This window comes from Strix uralensis, chromosome 1, assembly GCF_047716275.1.
Source record: "Strix uralensis isolate ZFMK-TIS-50842 chromosome 1, bStrUra1, whole genome shotgun sequence".
Taxonomy (NCBI): Eukaryota; Metazoa; Chordata; class Aves; order Strigiformes; family Strigidae; genus Strix; species Strix uralensis.
In genome coordinates this window covers 93344159-93368721 of record NC_133972.1, presented here as the reverse complement: position 1 = coordinate 93368721, position 24563 = coordinate 93344159, and the positions used below count along the sequence as shown (strand labels likewise).

General features: G+C 37.0%; 1 protein-coding gene across 11 annotated transcripts in view; it reads right to left on the bottom strand.

The window, feature by feature from the left end:
* The window catches only part of DNAH5 (dynein axonemal heavy chain 5), a 157876-nt gene that overhangs the window by 100810 nt on the left and 32503 nt on the right, over nucleotides 1-24563 (bottom strand). For 8 of the 11 annotated variants that reach the window (XR_012629594.1, XM_074874294.1, XM_074874237.1 and 5 more), the window contains exons 4-17: nucleotides 22177-22340; nucleotides 20299-20520; nucleotides 19641-19778; nucleotides 18858-19034; nucleotides 17931-18044; nucleotides 15798-15905; nucleotides 14936-15058; nucleotides 12892-13107; nucleotides 10166-10273; nucleotides 9344-9429; nucleotides 8238-8562; nucleotides 3475-3681; nucleotides 1672-1843; nucleotides 243-388 (exon numbers count right to left, since the gene is read on the bottom strand). Coding sequence is in view for 9 of the 11 variants with exons in the window: in XM_074874294.1 (XP_074730395.1) it covers nucleotides 243-388; nucleotides 1672-1843; nucleotides 3475-3681; nucleotides 8238-8562; nucleotides 9344-9429; nucleotides 10166-10273; nucleotides 12892-13107; nucleotides 14936-15058; nucleotides 15798-15905; nucleotides 17931-18044; nucleotides 18858-19034; nucleotides 19641-19778; nucleotides 20299-20520; nucleotides 22177-22340 (2306 nt within the window). In the remaining 2 variants the exon portion in view is untranslated. The other 3 variants (XM_074874228.1, XM_074874265.1, XM_074874307.1) reach the window with 2 other exon arrangements.

Below are 24563 nucleotides of genomic sequence, written 5' to 3'. Positions count from 1 at the left end.
GAAATAATCATACAATAGTTGTCTTGACATTAATAAACTCAGAAAAGAATATCTCAGCTCAGACCTCTGCATTTGGTATTTTTGTTCCTTTTTAAGGTTCCAGGCAATCAAGTGGGTATTTCCTTACTTCAGTTTCCCACACATGCTTCATTAATTCTGCACTGTTTTTATCTCATAAAAAAGGGAAAATATCTTAATTCAAAGTCATTGAACTCTTCTTTATGAAACTTTTATCTAATAACCTTAGTCTTTCGGAGAAATTCCTCACAGCTCAGTGGTTCATCTTCTGGCAACTTACAGAGTGGCACTCTATTCATTTCTTGAAGGACAGCATCAATACGAAATTCAACCAAGTCATTCACTCGATCAAGCAATAACTCCAGCCCAGCTTTTGAAGCAAACAGAAGATTCAAGAAAAGCTTAAAATTTTGAAACAATAGTCCTTGCAGAGTCCTGCTTAAACTTTTACTTCAACATACTCAATTTTATATGAATTCTATAACTTAATCATCTTACTTCAAACATCTAAACTTCTATGGCAAGGTTCACCATTGAAATAATAATTAATTTTTTGCATAACATATGTTCATCTAGCATATACTCTCCATATTCTAAAAGATAATAGGCATAATATTATAAATACATATAAGGTGAGCTTAAAGTATATGCATTTCAAGCAAAGACATTAAAATTCACCTGAGGTCCAGGAATACTTCTCCTTCTCCTATAGCTTGAATTAGTTACCACTTGGAGAAACTACTAACAACAGAAACTTCTGACAAATAAAATGTCTATCCTTCAAAAAAATGTTGGAAGCCAGATAAGAGTTAACAGAAAAAAATCACTAGAATTTTCACAGTTTAATAGCAATTTGCTTTCAATGCTGAAATTGAAATAGCAACAAGGTGTCTGTTCCAGACTCAAACTACTTGTATTATCCAAATTTAAATTGAGTGTAAAGTCAGGTTAGCATCCAAAATGCATTTTAATTTGACATTTCAACTAAAGAAAATTCCCACTATAACTGCTTACATCATTTCAAAAAACAAAATCTGTTTGATGTAGGAATTAAGCTGAAGCAAAAGGAACTTGGTATCTTCAGAAACACTATGTATCTCAGTGGATCTTGTGATAATCTTTTGAAAAGACTACAAGCTCATCTGTTTTCTACAGTTGTTGTCCAAGAAATGCGTGCATTAGTTCATTAGTTTCAAGAGACTGATGTTAAAAAAGAGGTTAATATGAAAAGCTACTGAGTGGAGACAGTGCCAACTCAGTCAAGATAATATCCCCTGAGAACTTGTTTTGTATATTATAGAAACAAAAGGCAAGATTAGGAAAAGTCTGAAACTTAGGAGCTCTTTTAAAAAGTAGCTATCATTCTTTGAATTCAGAATATGCAGGACCTTTTTGCACACTATTTAATGCTTGGTTTAATCCTAACTGCCATCCCATCCATATTAATAAAAATTTGACAAATACGTGAGACAAAAAGAAGGTGTTGATATAAAGCAGAGGTTTCATGAAGTACAGGACAGGTGAAAATTCTTATCTTTCATGTATAAGTCAATTAAGTGCAAATCATATAAAGGGTAGTAAGCTTCATAATATAGCTTGCATTTGTACAGAAACAAATAAGCAGAAGTTAATGGAAGGAGGCAAACGACTTACTTAGCTTGTAAAAAACTGTATTAATATATTTCTCAATATTCAAGGATGTCCAAGTCAGCAACGTTAGTCCTGGCTGGATAGCATCATCTACATTTGCTAACTGAGGAGCCATCAGTCTTTCAATAGGGTGTTGTATTTTCAGTTTAATTCTTTTATATTCTGCCAACATCATCTCAAATAAACAGAGAATGAAAGCATTAGTTAATATACACTGATTTAACCTCTTCATGTACACATACTCATCATAACTTAAGAAAATTGTTCTGGATGTACATCACTGAAATTCTTAAGAAACAATAGCTAATTGGCAGAAGTTCACTATTTGTTGCTTTTTGTAATAATGCAAGTGCTACTTTGCATGGAAGTTCTTTGTAGATTGTACTGGTTTTGGTTCAGGAGGAGTTAATTTTTTTCATAGTTGCTCATACTGTGCCATGTTTCAGATTTGTGATCAAAAGAGTGTTGATAACACACCAATGTTTTCCCTGTTGCTGAACACTGCTCATACAGCATTGAGACCTTTTCTGCTTCTCACCCCACCCCACCAGTGAGGAGTCTGGGGACTCACAAGAAGTTGGGAGGGGACACAGCTGGAACAGCTGACCCCAACTGACCAAAGGGATATCCCGTATCTATGGCATCATGATTGAAAATAAAAGCTGGGGGAAGAAGGCGGAAGGGGGACATTCTGAACTATGATGTTTGTCTTCCCAAGTAACTGTGATACAGCCTTGCTTTCCTGGAGATGGCTAAATACCAGCTTGCCAATAGGAAGTAGTAAATTAATTCCTTATTTTGCTTTGTTTGCACATGTAGTTTTTGCTTTCCCTATTAAGTTGTCTTTATCTCAACCCACATGTTTTCTCTTTTAACCTCTGGATTCTCTTCCCCATCCCACTGGGGGAGGTAAGTGAGCAGCTGTGATGCTTAGGTGCCTATTGGGGTTAAATCACAACAAAGAAAAAGTTTTGCAAATTTCAATCTCTAAATGCATGTTCCAGGGGACAAAAAACACAAGGAAAAAAAAATGCATCTAAGTCAACTGTTCAGCACTTTTATTACACCAGCCTTACCAGAATTTTAATGTGGTATTTGGTTTCTAATGAATCTTTAACCTGCTGATCTAGTTTCACATGATTTGCAAAATATAATCCTAGCAATAACTTTATGACTTAATATGACATTTCTTTCTCATTCAGAATCAAGTAGTCCTTTGAAACTATAGAATCCTTTTCTTGAGTCTTTGAGAGCCTTGTCTGTTCATAGGCAGAAAGTGTTCCAAAGGATTTAAAAGATGAGAGAAAGGGAAGTTTTAGTTTCTCTTTTTTAATCTATTCCACAGACATCTGTGTAAAACATTGATGCAGAAAATATGCTCCTACTCATTGGATGCTTTACACTTTTTAAAGGCATACCACCTGTTCCTCTCTCCTAGCTATCCTCTCAGAACAAAGTGTATCCAATGTTGACTCCATTACTGGATGAGATATAAATTGCTTATCATTTAGAAAGCAGGGAACAGAGCAAAGCATCCTGTAAGCCTCCTTTCCCGCCCATCCTCATCTCTTTCCCAAGCTCTGCAGAACTTCCCTAAACCCATACATCTTTGAACTCACTTCCCAGAAAATAAGACCCAAGGAATTCTTTTAAGAAGCACCTCAAGACAGTCATAAAGATAAAAAATAGATTTGCCTATGTTTACTTAACATAATAGTTGATCTTCATTTTTTCTTTTCCATATGTATAGAATCTAGACATCTTAATGTACACTACATATACATAAAATAATTAAAATAAACCCACTTGCAAATTGTTGACAATCTTCTTATACCAGTCTCTCTTATGTTGAATAATACTTGCAAATGGTGGGATTTCAAGGCACATGTAAACCATGCAATCTGTTTCTCTGATTAAAGTTAATATTTGAGGGTCAAAATTCACAAATAATTCTCCTGTTTCTGGAGCTTTTACCAAGAGAGATGCCTGAAGTCCTCTTTTAGTTAATTCAATCTGCAGAAAACAAAGTCATAATTCCTGATCAGACAAGCCAATACAAAGTATTTTGCTTTGGACATAAATATCACTTTGGTAGATACTAAAATCAGGTATTGCTGACAATAATGATGGATATGGTAATCAACAATGAAATTTTATTAACATTCTCTATGTACCCAAATACTAAACAATCTTCTTTCTCCAACAGACATTTTTCTGTTGATTCTCGGATATCATAAACTGCCTTCCACAGTCCAACATCAAATGCAGAGCCATAGACTTTTTTACTTCAATCCTCTTAAATCTGAACTCTCATTTCCTTAAAACCTATTGCACACTCTGCAATAAGGCTGCAAACAATCTCCTTGATGAACTGAATTAATCTTCGATAACTTCTTCAATATTTTTTGAATAAACCTATCCTCATTTCTCCTTTCACTTGTTTTCCACTACCTAACAGACATACCATGCTCCAACCTTAATGGAACTCCCAATTATATCCAACCTCTGGGCAATTTTTTAAAAATACTAAAATTAATGTTTATTACAGATTATTTTTTTAATTCTTAAAAAGGAAGCCTAATCACACTATTGGTTTAACTGCCTTAGTTGAATATTAGAATACCATTTGTTCTCCATGTGATTAGAACAGAGAGAATTCATAAGACCACCACACGTGGAAAGTTTGGTTGACACCAGGAAGAAGTCATGTGTTAGGTAGGGAAATCTTTCCTACATGAAAAACTTCGCTGTTATTCGTATTTTCCAGTTGCCCCTTTGCTAACATAATTTTATTGGTTTTTTATTCACTTCTCAAATTTCATGTATCACATTACATTGAGATGGAGCTTGGTTTTAAGCAATAGTTTCATAACCCATTGATTTCTTTCAGTGTACTTTATTCTTTTTTTGTGAAACATACACTGAAAATTTGCACCCGCTTTCAATGTCTAAAATATAGTTGACTACTGCTTGCTTCAGTTGTATCATGTATTAGAATGAAATTTTACACAACATTTTTCAAGAAAACATCTGATCAAGTTTTGTCAGTGAAGTTGTCATGCTCTATCTACTAGCATCAAAGTCACTCAGCACAGATGCCTTAAATAGGAGCTGAACTTTTTTCTGCAAAGTTCACCAGCAAATCTTACTGTACTCTTCTCTGAATTTCAGATTTGTTATTTCCACTATCAATCTCTTCCTCTCCCATTTATGGGTTTTTTATGCAATTTTCATTATTAAGATAACAGAAATTGCTAACAGAAGTAAGGGGTACATTGAAGGAACAAATCTTACACTGCCATAGAATTATAGTAACTTTCACACTTACTGGTATTTTATTATTTTAATACATCCAAGTTGAACATCATTGGTTATAGCACAAATAATAATGGCTTTAAATCTTAAGCCATTAAAAAAAAGTAGATAAACAAGGTGGTAACCATCCAGTAACCAACAGGCAAAAGCCGGGGGGTGTGGGGGGGGGAATGTTCAGAAATATCAGAAAGTGCTACTAAGCTTAGTATTTTCACTGTACAGAAGACTAAAAAGTAGTAGGAGCTACAGCCCTATTTCTGTTGCATTTGTATTCCCCACAGGACATTTGCCCTCCTCTCATTTTTCTTTTGTTCAGGAGTAGAGCAGGAGCTCCACCTTGTGTTCTATGATACTCATGTCCACATCCATCTGCACTCGTTATCTCAAGAAAAGAGACCACTGCAGTAGTCACATTTTTTGCCATACATGGTAGACAAGTGTGTTGATGTTAAAGTAGATCCAGTCTTCATGTGTTTTCAAGGCATGTATGCTCGTTTCAAAAACTCGAAATAGTGTTCAAATTCATCTCCCTTTGTTCCCACCTAATGAGTGTAAATTGGAGCAGGCTCAGCAAGTTTATACAGCTGCCAAGTGCGATTTGACTCTGCTATAGCAGAAACCAGATGCTTACTTTTAGCACAGATCAGATAACAGATCACAGGACCTCACAAAGCAAGGCACCAGTTCAGGGGAGATGCCTTGGATGTTTTGTAAAAGTCCTTTTGCAAAAGATGAAAGAAGAATGTACTTGACTGCTCTGTCAAGTCATGGTACATGTCAGAAAACCTGATCACTAGATCATCTAGCCGGAGGAGACACAGGTATCCCCACATCCTCCTTAGTCTTTATAGATGAGACAGGGAATATATCTTAAAAGTGCCCAGGCAAGGACATGATATCAGCAGCAGGTAGAATTCAGTGAAAGCTATCATCAGTATACTTGGTACAATGCAGGTATCCACTAAAATGCAGGTATCCAGCACAACACTGGCATCAAAACAGAGACTGAGTCCAACATAGAAACACTAAACAAATGACAGAGGCTTCCTGAAGTGGTGCCTCCTCTTCCATAAAACATGATGGATACCAGCTCTCTGTGAAGAGCACATGAATCAAAGACAGGCTTCTCAAGTTATCAGAAAAAGCACTTGAAGTTAAAGACATTTCTAAGTACAACAATGGCAATTTTCATTACTGCCCAGGAGGAAGACAATTATACAGAGGTCAATAGTGCCACACTTAGATCTGATGTACCTGAAACATAATTTATAATGAAAGAACAGTTGAAGTAATACTCTTCAGGTTCCTCGATTCCAAGATGGCAGTCAACACCAGATTAATCATCAGTAACATACAGAATCACAGAATCACCTAGGTTGGAAAAGACCTTGAAGATCATCTAGTCCAACCATTAACCTAACATTGACAGTTCCCAACTACACCATATCCCTCAGCACTATGTCAACCCTACTCTTAAACAGCTCCAGGGATGGGGACTCCACCACCTCCCTGGGCAGCCCATTCCAACACCTAAAAACACGTTCTGTAAAGAAATGCTTCCTAATATCCAGTCTAAACCCTCCCTGGCGCAATTTGAGGCCATTACCTCTTGTCCTATCGCTTGTTACTTGGTTAAAGAGACTCATCCCCAGCTCTCTGCAACCTCCTTTCAGGTAGCTGTAGAGGGCGATGAGGTCTCCCCTCAGCCTCCTCTCCTCCAGACTAAACAGCCCCAGTTCCCTCAGCCGTTCCTCGTACGACATGTGCTCCAAACCCTCCAGACCAATTTTTCTACAACATGCTCTTTGACAAGGCAACAAAAAAACTGGAGGTGGAAAATATGCCAATAGGATAGTAGAAACTTGCAGAGATGTCAAGGCTATAAAGTAGTCCCTGCAGAAGCCATCTGACAATATGAAAGTAGTTGGAGGTTCTATGTACAAAACCCAAGTGGGCAAAATCAGTCAAATGAGATTTTGAACTTAAGGTAAACCATGTTTACTGAAGAATATTCAGACTACAAAGTGTTGTGCCTTACCAAATGGTTGGTTGGAAATGAAATGGCTCTGTACTGGGTCTGGCTGGGATGGAGTTAATTTTCTTCATAGCAGCTTGTATGGTACTGTGTTTCAGATTTGTAATCAAAACATTGATAACACACTAATGTTTTAGCTATTGCTGAACAGTGCTTGCACAGCATCAAGGCCTCCTCTGTTTCGCACTCTGCCCCCTGAAGTGAATAGATTAGGGGGCGATACACGAGAGGTTGGGAGGGATCAGAACCAGGCAGATGTGCTGAAATAACCAAAGAGATATTCCATGCCTTATAACATCATGCTCAGCAATAAAAAAGGAGAGGCAGGGGTTGAGGGCGTTAGCCATCTTTTGTTCTGGAACTGGCTGGACAGTGGTCTACCCACTGCAGGTGGTGAGTGATTGCAACACTTTTGTTTTCTTCCCCGCTCCTCCACTTCTTTACTTACTAAACAACTTCTTATCTTGACCCACAAGTTTTCTTGCTTTTACTTTTCCTTTCCTCTTCCCTGTCTCACTGGGGGTGGGTGGGGGAAGTGAGCAAGCAGTTGTGTGGTGCTTAGCTGCCTACCAGGGTTAACCCACAACAGACTCAAAACACACTTGTGTACTGAGTATGCTATTAGTTCTACAGGATGCTCCATCTGTTGAGACTGGATGCTTTCTACATGTACCCATGGATTATCACTCAAAACAAAATCCATATTGTCCAGACCAGAGGAAACCTCCGTCTCTGCTTTAACCTTAAGCTAACCAGCTGACAAAACTCCTCTCTGCACACAGGATCTTCTTGCACCCGAGTCAGCAGGACATGGCAGAGATAGAGGGGCAGCTAAGACTAACACTGAATCTTCATTATATATTTCCATAATAAATATTTTTCATTATAACTTCTTAGTTATAATGAAGGTCTTTCAATTGCTCCTAAATTCAGCTACAGGCAGTACAGGTATTGTTTATTAATAGAATCGCTTTCTTATAAAGTACCTTTTCTTATTCCGTCCCTCGTTTAAGAGGCATCCTAAATCTACAGCTTAGCATAGCTGACTACTGCTGTTAACCAGAGATTCCTTCACACTGCTGTAACCCAGTGTTTCACTGAGGCCTGAAACAACAGGAATCCAATCTGGTCTGTAAAGCTAGATGTTATTAGTCTACCAACAACAAAAATCCACCACATTTTTTTAAAGAAATACCCAGATCAAAATCAGCTCTTTTACCTGGTGAAGCCATCCCCTGTGGTAGATCACCTCAAACTCCATAAGAACTTTTGCTACTTTGTTGTAGTTGCGGATTATACGCTTGCCATCTGGTGTTTGCAGAACAGCTGGGTGCTGCTGGAAAGACTCCATGGGCTCCTGGATCCTACGGAATAGGTGGCGTGCCCACAAGATCTTACCAGCTATCGGAGGCAGATTACGTGCCAGTGGAGGGTCCTGCTTCTGCCTAGTGTAGATCTTACAGACTGTTTCTATGTCATGACCATAGTTTTGAAGTATTTTCTGATACTTTTCATCAATGCCAAGGTTCGGGATTTGTAATCTGCTTAGAAAAAAAATAATCATTAAAAAAAATCCCCTCAGTACTTCTGAAATTCTTCTGATGTATTGTTGGAAAATACAATCAATCCCAATTCCCTTGCATTCTCTAGAAAATAACTACTTTAGCAGCAGAGTTTTTGCTAAAGCTTGAACAAATGCTGTCACATCCTGATTCCCAGCAACCAAAATTTAGACCAGACAATAAAAGTTTCCAAGTAAGCCTACACATTTTCTGTTTTGTCACTGTTTCCAAACACTGAGCTAAAATTATGTGCAGCAAACTGTAACCAAGCCGACACTAGCAGTGTACTTCATTAAACACAATATTATAAGAAAATTGATGCAATACTAATGAAAACTGATGCAAGACTGAGCCTGCTTTGCGACAACGTGAATCTATCAAGACAAATTTCACTGTTTCCCAATAGAAGCATTTTAGTCTAACTGCATTGTGATAACAAATTAATGTCATTGTTCAAGGTCAAAGCTAAGGCAAATATGCTAACAGCCATAAAGTATTCCTGTACTTATCCTAATTTTGAAAGATGAAGTTCAAAGACTGCTTATATTTTGCATTTTTCAATACAAAATATATGGTTTTTATTTACCCACACTGATGAGAAGACATCCCTTAAAGCTGAACAGTTGAATGAGAGGAGGTTGAGTTGATTTTTGTTTATATTTAAGGACATGTCTCCTGCTCTGCTCCTCCCACATCCCACCATCCTCAAAGTGTTATTTCCATTGCCTGGCAGAATTCTAGCAAACTAGATAGGACATAGTACCTTTCAAATTTCTTCAACATACTCAGTGCTCTTTCAGTGTTCAGAATATTTTCAAAGGTAATGTCCATGAAAATCCTTAATTGATCCTGAAGGAGAGCAAACAATTCTGCAGCAGAGAACTATGTAAGGCACACACCTCAAATATGCCAGGTATTATTTGACAGGATTTAACATGCACTATATTAGAACATAATTTGTTTATGTGAAACTAACCTAAATAAGTATCAATTTTCCCCTTCTTCCTTCCCTCAAGAGTTAAACAAAATACAACCAACTTTCACGCTTTTTTTTTCCAAGTTCCCTCTGTAGCTGTGCAACCAACAAAAGCTTTTGTACCCTCAAATGTTTCACCATGCTGAAAGCCCTCAAAGAATGCTTGCTTACCTCTTTGGCAGCCAAAGTGAGCCAAGCATTTATTTTAATTTTTTTCTTCTACACATACCCTTTCCTTCCACCAACTTGTGATTTCAGAACTATGGGAAAGTTATTTATCTGACTTATTTGTGCTACGCTCCCATTTACCCAATGAAATCATCAATTTTTGTGTTATTCTTGTTAGCATAACTTCCAAATAAAGTACAGTAATGAAAAATCCTTTTGTTGTGGGCTCTCAAGTCCCTTTCTAGCCTATTCCATGAAACTGGTCTGAAAGTCAGATAAAAAAATGCAAGATTTAAAGTAGAGATACATTAGAATAATTTTTCAATTTCAGAAAACAAACTTTGCAATTTGCATAATTTGTTTGGTGATAACTCAGAGGTATTTTTGTTTTCATAAGGATTCATCAGTAAACTAAATTATTATTTGAATCATAAAACCTACATGAAGATCTTTTATCGCTTTGCAAAACTCTTCATAGTCTTGGTCAAAATCAGTCTTCCGTTGATCCAAGAAATTGTAATGCCTTTTCTTCATGATGTCAACAGTACTCTAAACAGTTTCACAGAAAAAGAAAATTATCACCAAAAATTGTCTTATCAAGAAGACTTACCACACCAAAATATTTAGCACAACGGGCCATGCACATTCACATTTTACCTTTGCCATTAGTTACCAGTATTTGCTGAGCAATATAAGCAAACCACTTAAACGACATATTTGCAGGAAGTGAGTTGGTGCAATGGCCATATGAATTTCATTTATATTATTCACTTCTGTTTTAAGTCAATTAGAACTGACAGAAAATTCAGACTCTTGCTTTTCATCAAAGACATTTGTTATCCATTAAATATTTTCTTATGCAGAGGTTCATTATTTCTATTTAAAAGTTAAAGTTCAACATATTTTCATATGTTGAATATGAATATTTTCACATTAGTATTTGCCATGTCTTTAAATTAACTGATTCCACAGAAAAACAGACTATTCAAAAGTCACAGTAAGATGAAGCATATCACCATCCCAGTAGCATCTCCCTTTAGCTGCACACACAGTTCAAGTATTTTTAATGATGAACTACTGCTCAACATCGTACTAGTTTACCACAGTACAGCTATAAAGCTCAACATATTTTCCACACAGCAGACTTCTACCATTTTATTATAAGTCAATTGAACTTCAATTTTATTGCTTTGCTGTAAATAAAAATTTCATCTTTTCTTCTAAAAACAAGCAAATCCTAGATAACAACCAAGTGGTAAAACATAAAGAACTGCGACATAATAACTTGGTCCATGTCAAATACTTCAGCACCTCAATTTTGTCACTGTTATAAAAGTACAATCACTTTCTGCCCTTTATGCATACTATCCAGAACCTTCCATGCAGTATTTTCTACCTAAGTATGTATAATTTCTCCTTACACACACGCATCCCCCAAATGAAATTGACTTCACAGTAACTGGGTCCCGCACAAAGCTCTTACTTTAGGACTTGAGTGCTGCAATGGATAATGCGGTATATCTGTATAGAGTTTGCAGACTGCCTCACAGTCTGGGCTAATGATCACAGGTGGCTTTTAAATACAAATGCCCCAAATAAATGAGATGTCTGTGTTCCAGCATACCAAAATAGTATCTTCATAGCATGACCTGAAAATTCTCAGCAACCTGAGTTGCTAAGAAGCCTGCTGGCACAGCTCTCAGTGAAGGGAGCAATATTTAGAGCAGCCCACGCCTATTCTGCCCATGTGGAATAGTCTTGGACCAAGCTATCCTTCCAGTTGTGCCCAGGTTTCTTCTCAGAAGACCACAGAAGAGAACAAAGGAGAAAACTGGCTACTGCGAAGGATGCAGTCAAATAATCAAAACCCCAGACTGCAACAGGGAGTGAACTGAACTAGGATGGACCATGGAATCCTCACATTTTACCCTACAGTTATTTAACTAAAGCAAAGCAATGTACTCATGGCCATAACAAAAAGGAAAAAGACAGGGAAAAACAAAGTAGAATGCCGTATTTGCCTGTACTGCCACTGTATCACATGCGATCTCTAACAGCAGTCTACAAACTCCACACATTGAATACTTCTGATTTATTTTAATATTTATAAGTACCATAATTATGATACTGCATTAAGAAAGATATACAGTAGGGTAAGTTACCTTAGGCACAGTAAAAGCAGGGAAGACTCTACTTGTTAGATAAGAAAGATAATCTTAGAAAGAAGGAAGGAAAAGAACATGATTTAACATATTTATATTCTTAGAAGAGCTCCTTGTTGTTCAAGACTAACTTCTACTAAATAAGAGGACCAGGACAGAAACATGAATAGGTTTCTTCAGCAAAGGGACTTTGCTGTTACAGAAGAAAAAGCCTAAACTCGAAGAGCTTCCCAGATCAAACCAGCTAAGTCCTTTCTCTTCCTCCCTTACCCTAAAGATAGCCATCTGTGAATTAACTCTTTCTTATCTCATAAAACACAAAGCTGATAATTGTACTCTAGATCTAGAGTATGGATTTTAAGTAAACCTAATAATCTGTTTTGCTGGAATTATTTAGCTGTTTCCTTAAACAAAGTAAATCTGAGAGTCCCAAGTTTTTTTAGTTTTCTGGGTATTGCATTTTTTTCAAATTACTTATTTCAAGAAATCAGTTATAGTTGTTTGTATTTATGCAGCACAGAAATGGAACTGGGGCTTGTTTCACCCTAAACTGCAAGCAAAATCTGACTGCAGCATCAACCACCATGGCAACAGATCTGGTACCTCTAGAATAATGGGCAAGAGATTAATACAGTCTGCAATTTTGGTCACAATACACTTTCACATTGCTAGTAAAACATCTGTAAAGACAGAAACGTTGCACTTCTCGCTTTTTCTCCTGATCGTGACATAGAACCATAGCTCCAGTTACTCCTGTTAAAGTCCCCTCATTTTGTTGCTTTTTTCAATCAACTTTAACATACCTCTTTCACATGTCCACCTGTCCCTTTTCATCTTGTCTGCTCGCTTCCCTAACGATCACATATTTACATTGCTACAACCCATTAATTTTAGCACAACTTACAGAATTCATTTTTCTTGACAAACAATTTTTCTAATTTTCATAATTATTTATTGTTTAAAGTTCAAGACAGACTGACAGATTATCCAAAATTTACTGTGTACCTCATATTTTGTGATCATTCCTTCCAATCCCTCTGTTTTAGACTCCTGTAGAATTGAGTAGGTTTTCATAGTATTGAAAACATCTATTATCTTTACCAGACGCCGATGAAAGGTTTCAAATTTTCCAAAGATATACATCTCACTAAAATCAAACTGTCTTTCAGCTGGATTTTGTTCCAATTTCTCTTTTACCTTGTGAAAGCAATTTTGATACTCCTAAACACAAAGAATTTAAAAGAATGTCAAGCATATAATAAAAGGCTCTGTCATCAGCTAGAACAAAATTTATGCACACAGATACTATCCTAACTTGATAGTAAGTAGAAGTTTCATCGATAAACAATCATGAACACTATAAAGATAGTAACACAATTCGTCTCTGAAAACTAATGCGATACCATTACAGGATCATACATTTCATCAAATGCACATATATGTATTTGTACATTCCATCCTTAGCTAGCATGAAATTCTGTTCTCTCTATTTTATATCAGGGCTTGATGTCTTTACTGAATGTGATTACTGAATATCCAAGATGACAACCCAGATTACAGTTTTCAGAGACTGAAAATAATGATTGTATGCTGAGCAGTTTTACTGAGTAATAATGTTTTAAATTTTCCAAAATCACTTTCTAGAACAAAAACTCTTCTGAAGTTAGAATGCTGCTTCGTAACAGCTTCCAGTTTTCATTCTGATTTCTTAACCAGGCACAAACCTTACTCCAAACATGTTAAAACTAAATACTTGCCGAAGTCAGGTTACATAGTTGACAGATTTGCTTGAAATGGTTTCTTTCAAGAGTAATTCTCTTTAAAATACAGTGTTCATTATTTTTTTATCACATATATGTATGAATAACTCCACTTGAAGATATTGACACAAAAGTCCCAGAGTTTCCTAAATTGTCAGTGTTTCAAATTTTAAGTTTTAATCTGTTGATTTTCTGAAAGCTTTCAGAATGAATAAGACTCAAATAAAGATACAGCAACTGTATAATTTGCTATATCTTTATAGAAATATACAAATTTACTCCTCACTGCTGATGGTAACACATCATATAAATTTACACTAATTTTTGCTAGAACTATGCAAGATTTCTTGCTTCAGAAGGTATCAGGATAAAGTTCTAGTCTTCCACTCACATATGATTAAGGAATCAAAAAGCTGTAACAAAGAAAACGTAATATGATCCTTCCAATATCTACAGGGAGGTTATCAAAAAGACAGATCTAGACCTTTCACAGTACCACACGGACAGAGGCCAAGAGGCCATGGGCATAAACTGAAACAGAAGTTCTGAGTGGATGTAAGGAGAAAATCTTTCACCCTAAGGACAGTCAAGCAGTGAAAGAGGTTGCCTGGAAAGGCTGTGCAGTCTCTCCATTCTTGGAGAACTTCAAGACAGGAGTGGATAAAAGGACTGGGCAACCAAGTTTAATCTCATAGCTGGCCCTGCTTTGGCTTTGCATGGAAGGTTGAACTAGATACCTGCTGAGGACCCTTCCAAGCTGAATTATCCTATGATCCTATGTTCTAAAGGAGGAAAAAAAAAAAAAAATTATAATCCCAAAATGGTCATGGAATCATATGCAAAAAAATAAAAGCTATCTTCCCAGCAAGTCTACACAACCTGAACAGCTGAATTCTTCCCAGTTCACTAAACTGACCTTTCTAAAGGTATAGCTTGTCCACATATCTTTGGAATATATTCAGGTCAGTCACTCCCTCTGTTTTCATTTCTATCACACATCCCTCCTCATCACATGAGAAGAAAATTTCTGGAGAAACTCAGGCATGAAAATCCAAGTAATTCTCATATAAGAAGCATAGTTAAAAAATCCTGTTTCCAGATGATCAACAGACACTGGACTAAATTTACTGTTAGGTCTAACATAAGCGCTTCAGTTCCAAAAAGTATTTTTCCATTACTTCATTTTCCTTCGTTACAACATTGCTTCCTCATATAAAATAAAGTTTTCCTAATCATGCCCTCCTAAATCTCACCTTATATTCTGTTTTCCACATGCTCTTCCCACCTACCTGTTTAAGTCTAATGGCTGCTTGTAGCTTTTCCATAACTCTTTCCTGTGGTTGATTCCAGATGGTGGCCGTATTGTTGTTCGTAATGTAAGATTTACATGCTGTGATCATCTGATTGGTCACCTAAAAGCAATTTTAATCTTGTGAAAAAACACTTCAAGACAAAGCCGATCTTGCCCCTTCTTTCAATTTCATCCCATACCTCTGACTTCATCCCATACCACCTGACTCCACTAAAGCCTACAAAATAGCAATACCAAATAGTAGCCACATAGACAGACTGTTCTCCTTGCAATATCCAGCCTCCAGACCACTACGCCACCAAAATATTGTTGATTAACTATGCTCATCCTAAACACCTCGTACCAACCTTGAAATGACATTGAGGACTATAAAGTCATAAGACTTTGGCACTTCTGAAAGCAAAGGTAAAATCAAAGGCCCATGAGACTATGACCATTAAAGGATAGGTTATCCTTCCAACTCCATTTCCTTCTTTATGCAAACATATGGAGGTTTAAAGGCTACATAAATTTAACGTGATTTGTTCTACAAAAAACAGTTTACCACAGGCAAAACTCATTGTAACAAAAAGTTCCTCGATCTATTCATGTCAGGGTTCAGAGTAGCCCTGATCTTCAAGAAAAAATTCATACAACTCCAAATTACAGATAGCAAAGGAAGTTCTAACTTTGAAGTAGTTTTATCACTATTTCCAGTTTTCTATACACTTAAAAACATCATTAAATTGACCAAAATGCTGCCTCTTCAACTGCTTGGTCCCTTTGTGTTTTCTGTCTCTCACTCAAGCAACAACATACAAAAAATCTGTGAAAATTTCCTTTTGCACTGTAGCACCAACCTTCACAAACAGGGAGGATATCTTTTCAGATGTGTTGTAATACTGAGAGATACTCTGAATCATTTGAATTGCATTTATGAGTCCTGGAATAGCATCCACCATGGATACCTGGAAAGAAACACAGAGTCTGAATTCTGCTCAGTACTTCTGTTACCATATATTAATTCAACACCTAATTAGAGAATGCAGAAGTGTTACAAACATGGTCTTCCTAACGTTTCTGCCTCTGTTTCCCTGGGCCTTTGATAGAGATGTAAGCTTGCATATAAAGATAGCCCAAAAATTGCAGTAAGCCTCATGGCACTCATTTGAATAAAGGAACTATGAAGAACAACTTTCCTATAGTACCAGCATTTAGATTGTAAAAAATTCTGTACAATAGATGAAGTGCTTGGGAGGAGATGGTCTTACAGCCCATTCTTTGGGGTATAGGTGCCCCGGTGCTTGGCAGCAGGGTCGGCCCCTGTGCGGAGCAGCTGAGGTTGCCCCATGCCCAACACAGATGGTTCCAGCCGGCTCCAACCACAGGGCACAGCTGAGCTGAGAGGAAGAGAAGGCGAGAGTGAAGGAGTGAAGCTGAGCCTGGGAAGAAGGGGATTGGTGGGGAGATGTGGTTTTAATTTTTGTCTTTGTTTGTCACTACCCAAATCTATTTTCACTGTCAATAAATTGTTACTTTTCCCCAAGTGGAGTCTGTTTTGCCCATGGTGATAATAGGTAAGTGATCTAATCTCCCTGTCTTTGCAAAATCCATGAGCTTTTTCATCCTATATTGTCCCTCCATTCTGCTGAGGAGGGGGAGTAAGTGCTTGGCCCAGAGCCAAGGTTAACCCACCACAACCCATTTTAATTCTCCATACTCTGTACAGTTTTCAGTAAGTCTTGCATACAAGATAAATGACTTTTTCTAAAGACTTTGAAGAGAAGCATCATTTCAAAAGCCCAGCAGTCCTGTCTTCAGCCCATGAATAGGCCAAAGATTTTTCTGACAGCTCCTCCTCATGTCTGAATTTCCAAAGCAATGACAGATTTACTCTGTTGACAAACTAGTTCTCAACATTTTACAGGTAAAAATCAGTAAGGGAAATGTTCACACTCCATGCCTCGATGGCTTCCACCCCAAGTGCTACACCCTCTCAAAACTAAACATATCTGAGGCTGGCACCACTTTCTCCTTCGTAAAAGTAATGGGAGCACTAAGCAGATCAAGTTCAACAGACCCTGCACAGTGCCAATAGCAAGCATATTCACTTTAACTCTGTTTCATATGGGTATCAAACTAACCAGATCAGAGAGACTCAAATATCAGATTGGGAAACACGGAAAGAACACACTGTTCTAATACTGTCCAGTAAATGGAAACAAACAAAGCCATACCATGGTTACACAGAGATCTGTTTGGAAGCAATTTCACTTTAGGAAAAGTATGGATAGAGAGAGAGGTGGCTAGGATGGTCAAAGCTTTGTGTCTTCATGGCTACTCATCATATTTCTCTGACTAGCAAGATACATACAGTCAGTTGCAAAACCAGTTTTAATAAAAGCAACCATTTGCCATCTGCTTTAGCAGATAATAGGACAGTGAGAATCCTTCCTCCTATCCCATAATTTAGGTTGGCTGGTTTTGTTTACTACGTGTTATGCTTGCATCATCCTGTTACTGTGGTATGAGAAGGTGATTAATATTTACACCTTAATATTTACATAACCATATTTATGTTTTCCTAATACAGGAAGCTGAAAATTGCCTTATAAATGTTAGTCTAAGCATGACGTGGCCACCAACACAAAAGCCCAGCCTTTGTCTTTAGCATAGCACCAGGTTCACTTTCACCCCTTTTCTCTTTTTTTTTCTTTTCAAATCACAAAGATTTCACTTCCTCCCATAGCACAGAATCCAGTGTCATCATAAGACAAAAAGCTTCATAGATACCACAGCAAAAAAAATAACAAGTACTTTATTTTGTAGCCAGAAATTCCCACTAAGACACTTTTAGCATAACTAAACAAAGTCTCAAACTGGAGATTCATACCTAAAGTGCTATCTATGTCATTTACAAACTGATCCTACAAAATACATTCATTTTGGTTGTCTCAAGAGATTTATGTTAAGAATTTAAAAGTTCTGCTTACAGGATCACTATTGTATAATGGGTCACAACATTTTTCCAGAGAGTATAGATACTTCACATTATCTTTAGCCTCATTTGCTGCATCTGTGATGCGAATATCCAACACTCGCCAGTTCTAAGAATACAAAGTTGAAAAAAAAAAATAAAACCACACATTTCAGAAAAACTGTTTTAAGATCACTCTGTTTTGTCATTAGCCTTTAAACACATTTGAAAGCACAGATCTGTTACTTCAGAGTTACACTTGTTCACCCACGATGAGGAACAGGTCCTTGTTTTGCTTCAATAACTTGACTGTGAACATAGTTTAGACCACTCAGCAGAACAAGTTATGTCAGTAGTAGTGTCAAGTCAAGCTGCTATAAAATATACAGACATCATCTGTTAACTATTTTTGCTTGATAGACTGATGGATATGTAACGATGTATTTGTTTCACGTCTCTCATTTTGATGAGCCCTTTTGTTTATTCACTTATTTTTCTGTTTGTGATGAGTCTTAACTTTGTTATGTCAATGTGAGAAGTTACAACCCAACAAGCAGTTTTGACAGACATTGTAAGAACATGAGAAAGAGGTTTAAAAAAATGGGGGGATTTATTTCCTTTTCATTGAAGACCCAATTCATTAATTCAACTTTCTGATTTAATAATCAACTTTTCAAAGATTTAAGTATTTACTTCTCTTGAGTCATATGGATCCAGTACATTATCAGCCTTCAGACAAAGGGTACTCCCAGTCTTTTCCAATAAATTAAACTAGATTTAAACTTTATCTACTCAAGGTGAGGAATGGGGAAGAACAAAGAAAACAAAAGCTAAAGACACTTCAATATTTTCCCCACCAGCAACATTACGTACATCACCAAAATGAACTAGGGTATACAGAGCATTTCTAGTCTTTATATCGGTCATAATTCAAAATAGAAACCTTCAGCAGTTTGGATTTAGCAGCAGTGAGTACTCCAAGCACTGCCTTCACATCTGGCCTCTTCAGCTGGTCCGTAAGGTAGTTGAATTTTGACAATCTCTTTTTCCAGTAATCAAGCTCTACCCGTGGTCCAAGGTCATCAGCTTCCTTTCTCAACTGGTCATTTTCTGCAAGAACCTTTTATCATACAGTAATATTTGTGAGTGATGTTGATATTTTTTATCTGCATGGATACCATGGATTAATTCATAATTTAACTCCTAGTATTAACCTCCCATGATAAATTACCTAACTCAGCCACCACCTCACATAAGAGACCTTCATTTTGCTTGGCCTCTTTAGTTTCAAGTTAGAGAGGGAGTAGTATCTCAAGAGCACTGTTACAGACAATTACATTTTCTGCAAATAACCTGCAAAGCATGTTTCAAAGTACAGTTCTGACCACTGAGATTAGTGTTCACTGAATTACTGTGTTCCTTTTGCTTCCATTAAATCCACTGGGAATCACTATTTTCTACTTTATGAATAGGTGATTATTAAAAACAGGGGACTAAGCTTCCAATGACATGTGTATGCTTTATTTACTCTATTTAGTAGATGGAAAAAGCTCTCAATAATATTCTCATTGCGAAGTAAAACCACACAAACCATGCCAACAGTACTGTAAAATACAGGGATTGATCACATCTAACTTTATAGAAAAGTAGCTATACACCAACAGGATTAAACGTCATCTGCCAATATGCAGATGTTGTCATATTTCACGTTTGTCTGCTGTATCACCTGTTCAATTTGTTTGGTCCATCCTTTCATGCAGACTTCTATTCTTTTGAGAGAATCTATGCTGTTAGCAACCATCAGGTAATCAGAAGGTCCTCTTAGAGTTTCCAGATCATATGTTTCACATTTCTTCAGACTGACCTAAAACACAAGTTTAAAAACTCTGAAATGCTGAAGTGTTCACGAAAATCCAGGAATTTTAACTGGGTGCCCCACTTGGCATATCTCACTTCATATTCCCACTTCAGTTTAAATTAAACTGGTTTGAGCCAGAACTCAACTCCAGAATCTGGAGAATTCACCAGCCTTGCAGCTGTGCTCTCATGCCCTTTCCTTCACAAAGGCTGAGTAGAAATCAACAGTTAAAAGCAACTGTTTGTTATAAATTAATCATTCTTGGTTTAAGAGTGGCCACAGCCATTGGAAAGTCAAGAAGTTAATAGCTCTAAAGAACTGGAGCCAGAACAAACAACAACAGAAGCACCTGCAGAATTGTTAAAGCCACAGATCAACATGTAACAAGTCACTGATGACAACAAACAAAAGTGTCACTCCAGTTTAACAAAAGCAATTTTTATGAGTATTCTACAGCAGCAGTTAATTCAAAAGAAGAGACATTCTACAGCTAGCTCAATTTCTATTTTCCATGTGAACATACTACCTTTTCCAACAGACTTTGCTGAGCTCCTGATAGCACACTAACAAATGCTTCAAGGGAACAAAGGAAGTCACGTTTAATATTGGAAGCTTGTTGAAGTTCACCGAGTTCAACCCAGTCACGGTCCGTAGTCTGTAAGGCTGGAATGAAGATTTCTGATATCAAATGCTCAACACTTTTTAGTAAGCCATCTCGACCTACATTCATCATATTAAAATTTACTTCCTGTAAAAAAACCACAATACAAGTTAAAATAGAAAACAAAATTTTGCTACCACTATATTTACTCCAGTCCTACTGCCATGAGCATCAAAAAATTACATGTATGTACAAGGGCTCTTCAAGCAATAACAGCACAATTCTTGCTATCAGGGGCTGCAAGATTTGCACGGGGTCACAGTTTGTCATACAAAACTGAGAAAACAAAGATCTGAAAACACTTCCAAAATATGATGAGAGTAGAAGAGACCTCTATTTATAAAGCTCAGTTTGTATGGGTGAGTAAAATGATTCCAGCTTGCCACTTCTAAACCTATCAGAATTATATTTTTGAATATATTCATACATATATACATACATCTCAGCAGAGATATATGCATTTAAAAGGTTTAGATACCAAAAGAATCATGAACTTCAGTTAATTCTGACTTGCAGTTGCCCAAAGATTTTAGTCCAGGAAGAATACCTCTATCAGTTCAAGAGAGAACAATTCACCGAACATCCACTTTTCAGAGTCTTTTTCAGAATACGTAAAGACTTCTAAGGTAAGTTACATCAATCTGCCAGCCATATTTTTCTTCATTAGAACGTACCACAAGAATTCTTTTCAGCAACATAATTTAACACCAAACGTATTTAAGTTCACACATTTGTCTTCAGACATACATTTTTACTTTTCAACTTGTCTTTTCTAGTTTTAAGGTATTATCTACTATCAGCAAGGGTGATATCATTACTTGTGAAGTCTGCTTTACACATCTTTCAGTTACAATTACCAGCTTGCAAGCATTAATAAGCAAAAAATCTTCAAATGTTAAATAGTATATAATTGACTAAAATCTAAGACAGATCTTTCAAAATCATTTAAAAAAAAAAAAAAAAGAGGTTAAGCATAAAACTTTAAAGCATGTATCTGTAGAAATCAAAAAATAATTTGGTGATGACAGCCAGCTCACCCACCCTTTGCTCTTCTATTTCTTGCCTATCTGGGAAAAATATAGTTTTAAAGGTTTTCCTAGAAGAGACGAAGGAAGTTAAAATTTGCTGGCTTAGGAGTTGTTGGAACTTGAAAGTTCCCATTTTGAAGTGTATAGATAGTTTTCCACAACACTAACTTCTCCTTTGGCCCGTCATTCTTATTTTAGCACTCTGATTAGTTTCTCTACAACTGTAGGATTCCCTACATTTCACTCTGTACTCCTCACTACTGGAGTACTTGATCCAGCTTTGTTCACTTCAGACTGTCATAGATTTAAGGAGTCCTTCACCAGTAAAAACTTATTTATATATAGTTTGCATATACACTCTCAAAAATAAAACCGTTTTTGTTTGGTTTTTTTAATGACTTGCTAACACTTATTGAAATTATCATCTTATTATTTAGGTATTCACTACACTTTGTCATTCTGGTTTGTCATAAATTTTCTTCCTTAGCATCGTTTCTTCATAGTAATGATACACTTCATATTGCTGCCACTAGATAACGTCGGTTTTTCCATTCCCCTCCTTTTTTGTCCTGTGTTTCATTTAGCCAAAATGTGCCCTTTTGCTCATTCCTCCATGTCAAAAGCTGTCAAATTATGTGCTGAGAGCAAATACCCCAAGATGAAAATGAATTTTAAACAAGATTATGTACAGTGACCAGCAGTCACTGACCCTTACCTGATAGATATTCTCAGTTGTGATGGGTTTATAAAGACTAGATCTAATGAAGAAAACACATACACCAGTTAAAGCAACTTCGTTTCCCTCTGTGACAAATACTTCAGGTTTCTTTTTCTTTGTCAAATGAGAGCTCATTCCTGTTCCTGAAAGGCCAAAGTGCTCTACAGAGTCAAATAAAAGAAACATTTAAAAACCACTGATTATTTATTCAAAGAAAAGTTTTTAAACAAACAGTTCAGTCATCATTTGTGTATCTCCAAGTTCCAGTCCTCTGGAGCTACCCCATAGGACTATCCACAGACAGTACACAGCATCCAGAGTCCTCACGGCACAGTAAGAACTATTTCATATAGTTTTGCCATTCTCACACCAAAAGCCTTTCATTTCTGTTAATTTATTTGTTTTCTATTCCTTCTAAGCAAAGGTTCAGGTTCAAGATCCTCTTACATGGCTCTCTATCCTGCAGTTGCAGATAATGCTCTATTGATTAAAAAAAAAAAAAATCAGCAAATACAGTTTACCTCAGAGGAACTATTATCAACTGTCTTTCCTTAAAAGCATGTAGACATATGTCTAACATACAAAAAAAAGCAACAGAGTGATGCTGGAAACAAGGATAGAAAGGCCACAGCAGATTCTTTGGGAAAAACAATAACAACAAAAAACCACAGCAAGGGAGCTACAAGGGACTTCCCTGTCCTTTCTTCTTCCCCCAACATGAATATGCTGCTCCCATGTTTAGGCTGTTGGTAACACTTGTAAAGAGTCACCAAGGAGTAGCAGTGTTTTGGGGGGAAAATAATTCTCTTAAATTGTGCTTTTGGCCACGTTACTTCTGTTACTAGTTTTCTAGTGTTACCTCAGTGTAAAACCACACACATACACATCTCAGTGAGACACTGCAACAATAAGAAGATCAAAAAGGGAATTTTGATACTAGTAGTTAAAGGGCAACAACCAAAAGATTCACAAAAAGTGACAGGTCCCTTGCCCTTTTTTCTTTCAGGCACAAACCATCTGCCCCCAGAGATCCCTATTTTGGATCAGGTGACCACTCATAAGTTCCCTCCCAACCCTTTTGTTCATATCACCTTTCCCCCTTCCTTTTTTCCCCCACAGCTCCTGCAGAAGTCTCTTTTTTGTTTACCTCAGTACATCAAAAGGGCTCTGTCACCAGCAAAAGTCTTGACTCTGAGAATTTTATTAATTTGATTTATTGCCAATTAACATAAACTTGCACTATCCTTGCCCTTCATTAATTACAGAGACTAGACCAGCAACAGTCATCCCAGTTTTCAGGGCATTCCCACAATGTATGGAGCTGAAGTAGGCAGTACACTCTGCAGTCTCTTTAGAAAAGATGTACTGTTACTGAAAAGTGTGCTAGAAGTTGTTAAGCTGCACATTAAAAGAGCCATTCAAAACACTGCAAAAAGTCTACACGTGGGAGTGGGCATAAAACCAGACTTTGAAATGACCCCTTAGGGCTCTGGAGTACATCTTTCTGAACTCAGAGACACACAGGCTCCTGCTCTGCAGGGACACAAAATATCTTGTAGGCACCCTTCATGGGGTCATCTTCTGCCATAACAGAAGCATTTGCTGATCGACAACAGGGTCAGAAAACCAACTTGTATTTGAGGTGGTGTGTACTAAGTGCCCTTGCCAACAAGGTGCATGTAATACTACAAAAATTCACTTCACTTTACTGATTAGTAACCATCACTATAACTGCAATTTTTGCTTTGCTTTGCTAGCCTGTAAACCACAGTCCCAGTATGATCAGCACAGAAGATTCTTTTACAAACTCTACCCCACCTAAGAAGGAAAAATGTATAGTGCAAGCTGCACACTGTGATGGTATTACAAGTAACTATACACTTACAGCTGTGGGCAAAGGCAGCCTGCAACACACTCACTTCATCCCACACTCACCTGTCTACTTCACCACCAGTTCATTTTTTTTCTACTTTTCCTTTCCTCCAGTGCACATGGTCTTTTGGGAACTTTTGCTTATTCACCCAATGCACATGTTGATGTGAATTTGTTTGTTTCTCCAGCTTTCCACATGGCCTGCATCTAGCATCACATCCCAAAGGCCAAAGGTCACCACAGTCATACTGTAGAGTCATTTGCTCGGCTCGGAGATGGGTGAGGGGGACCCTGATTAGATTCCCAGGCTTTTACCCTTGCCTCACACTCCTCCAACATACTTCCACCACTTCAATTCAGGCATGTTAAAACTCGCTCAGCAGATTTCTAAATTATTGGCCGAGTTTGTATTTTCATTTAATTTTCTTTCTATGTACATTTCAATTTTAATTATTAAAGTTGCTTATATCAAACAGTCTTTTCATACCTTTTAGGTATATACATACATATAT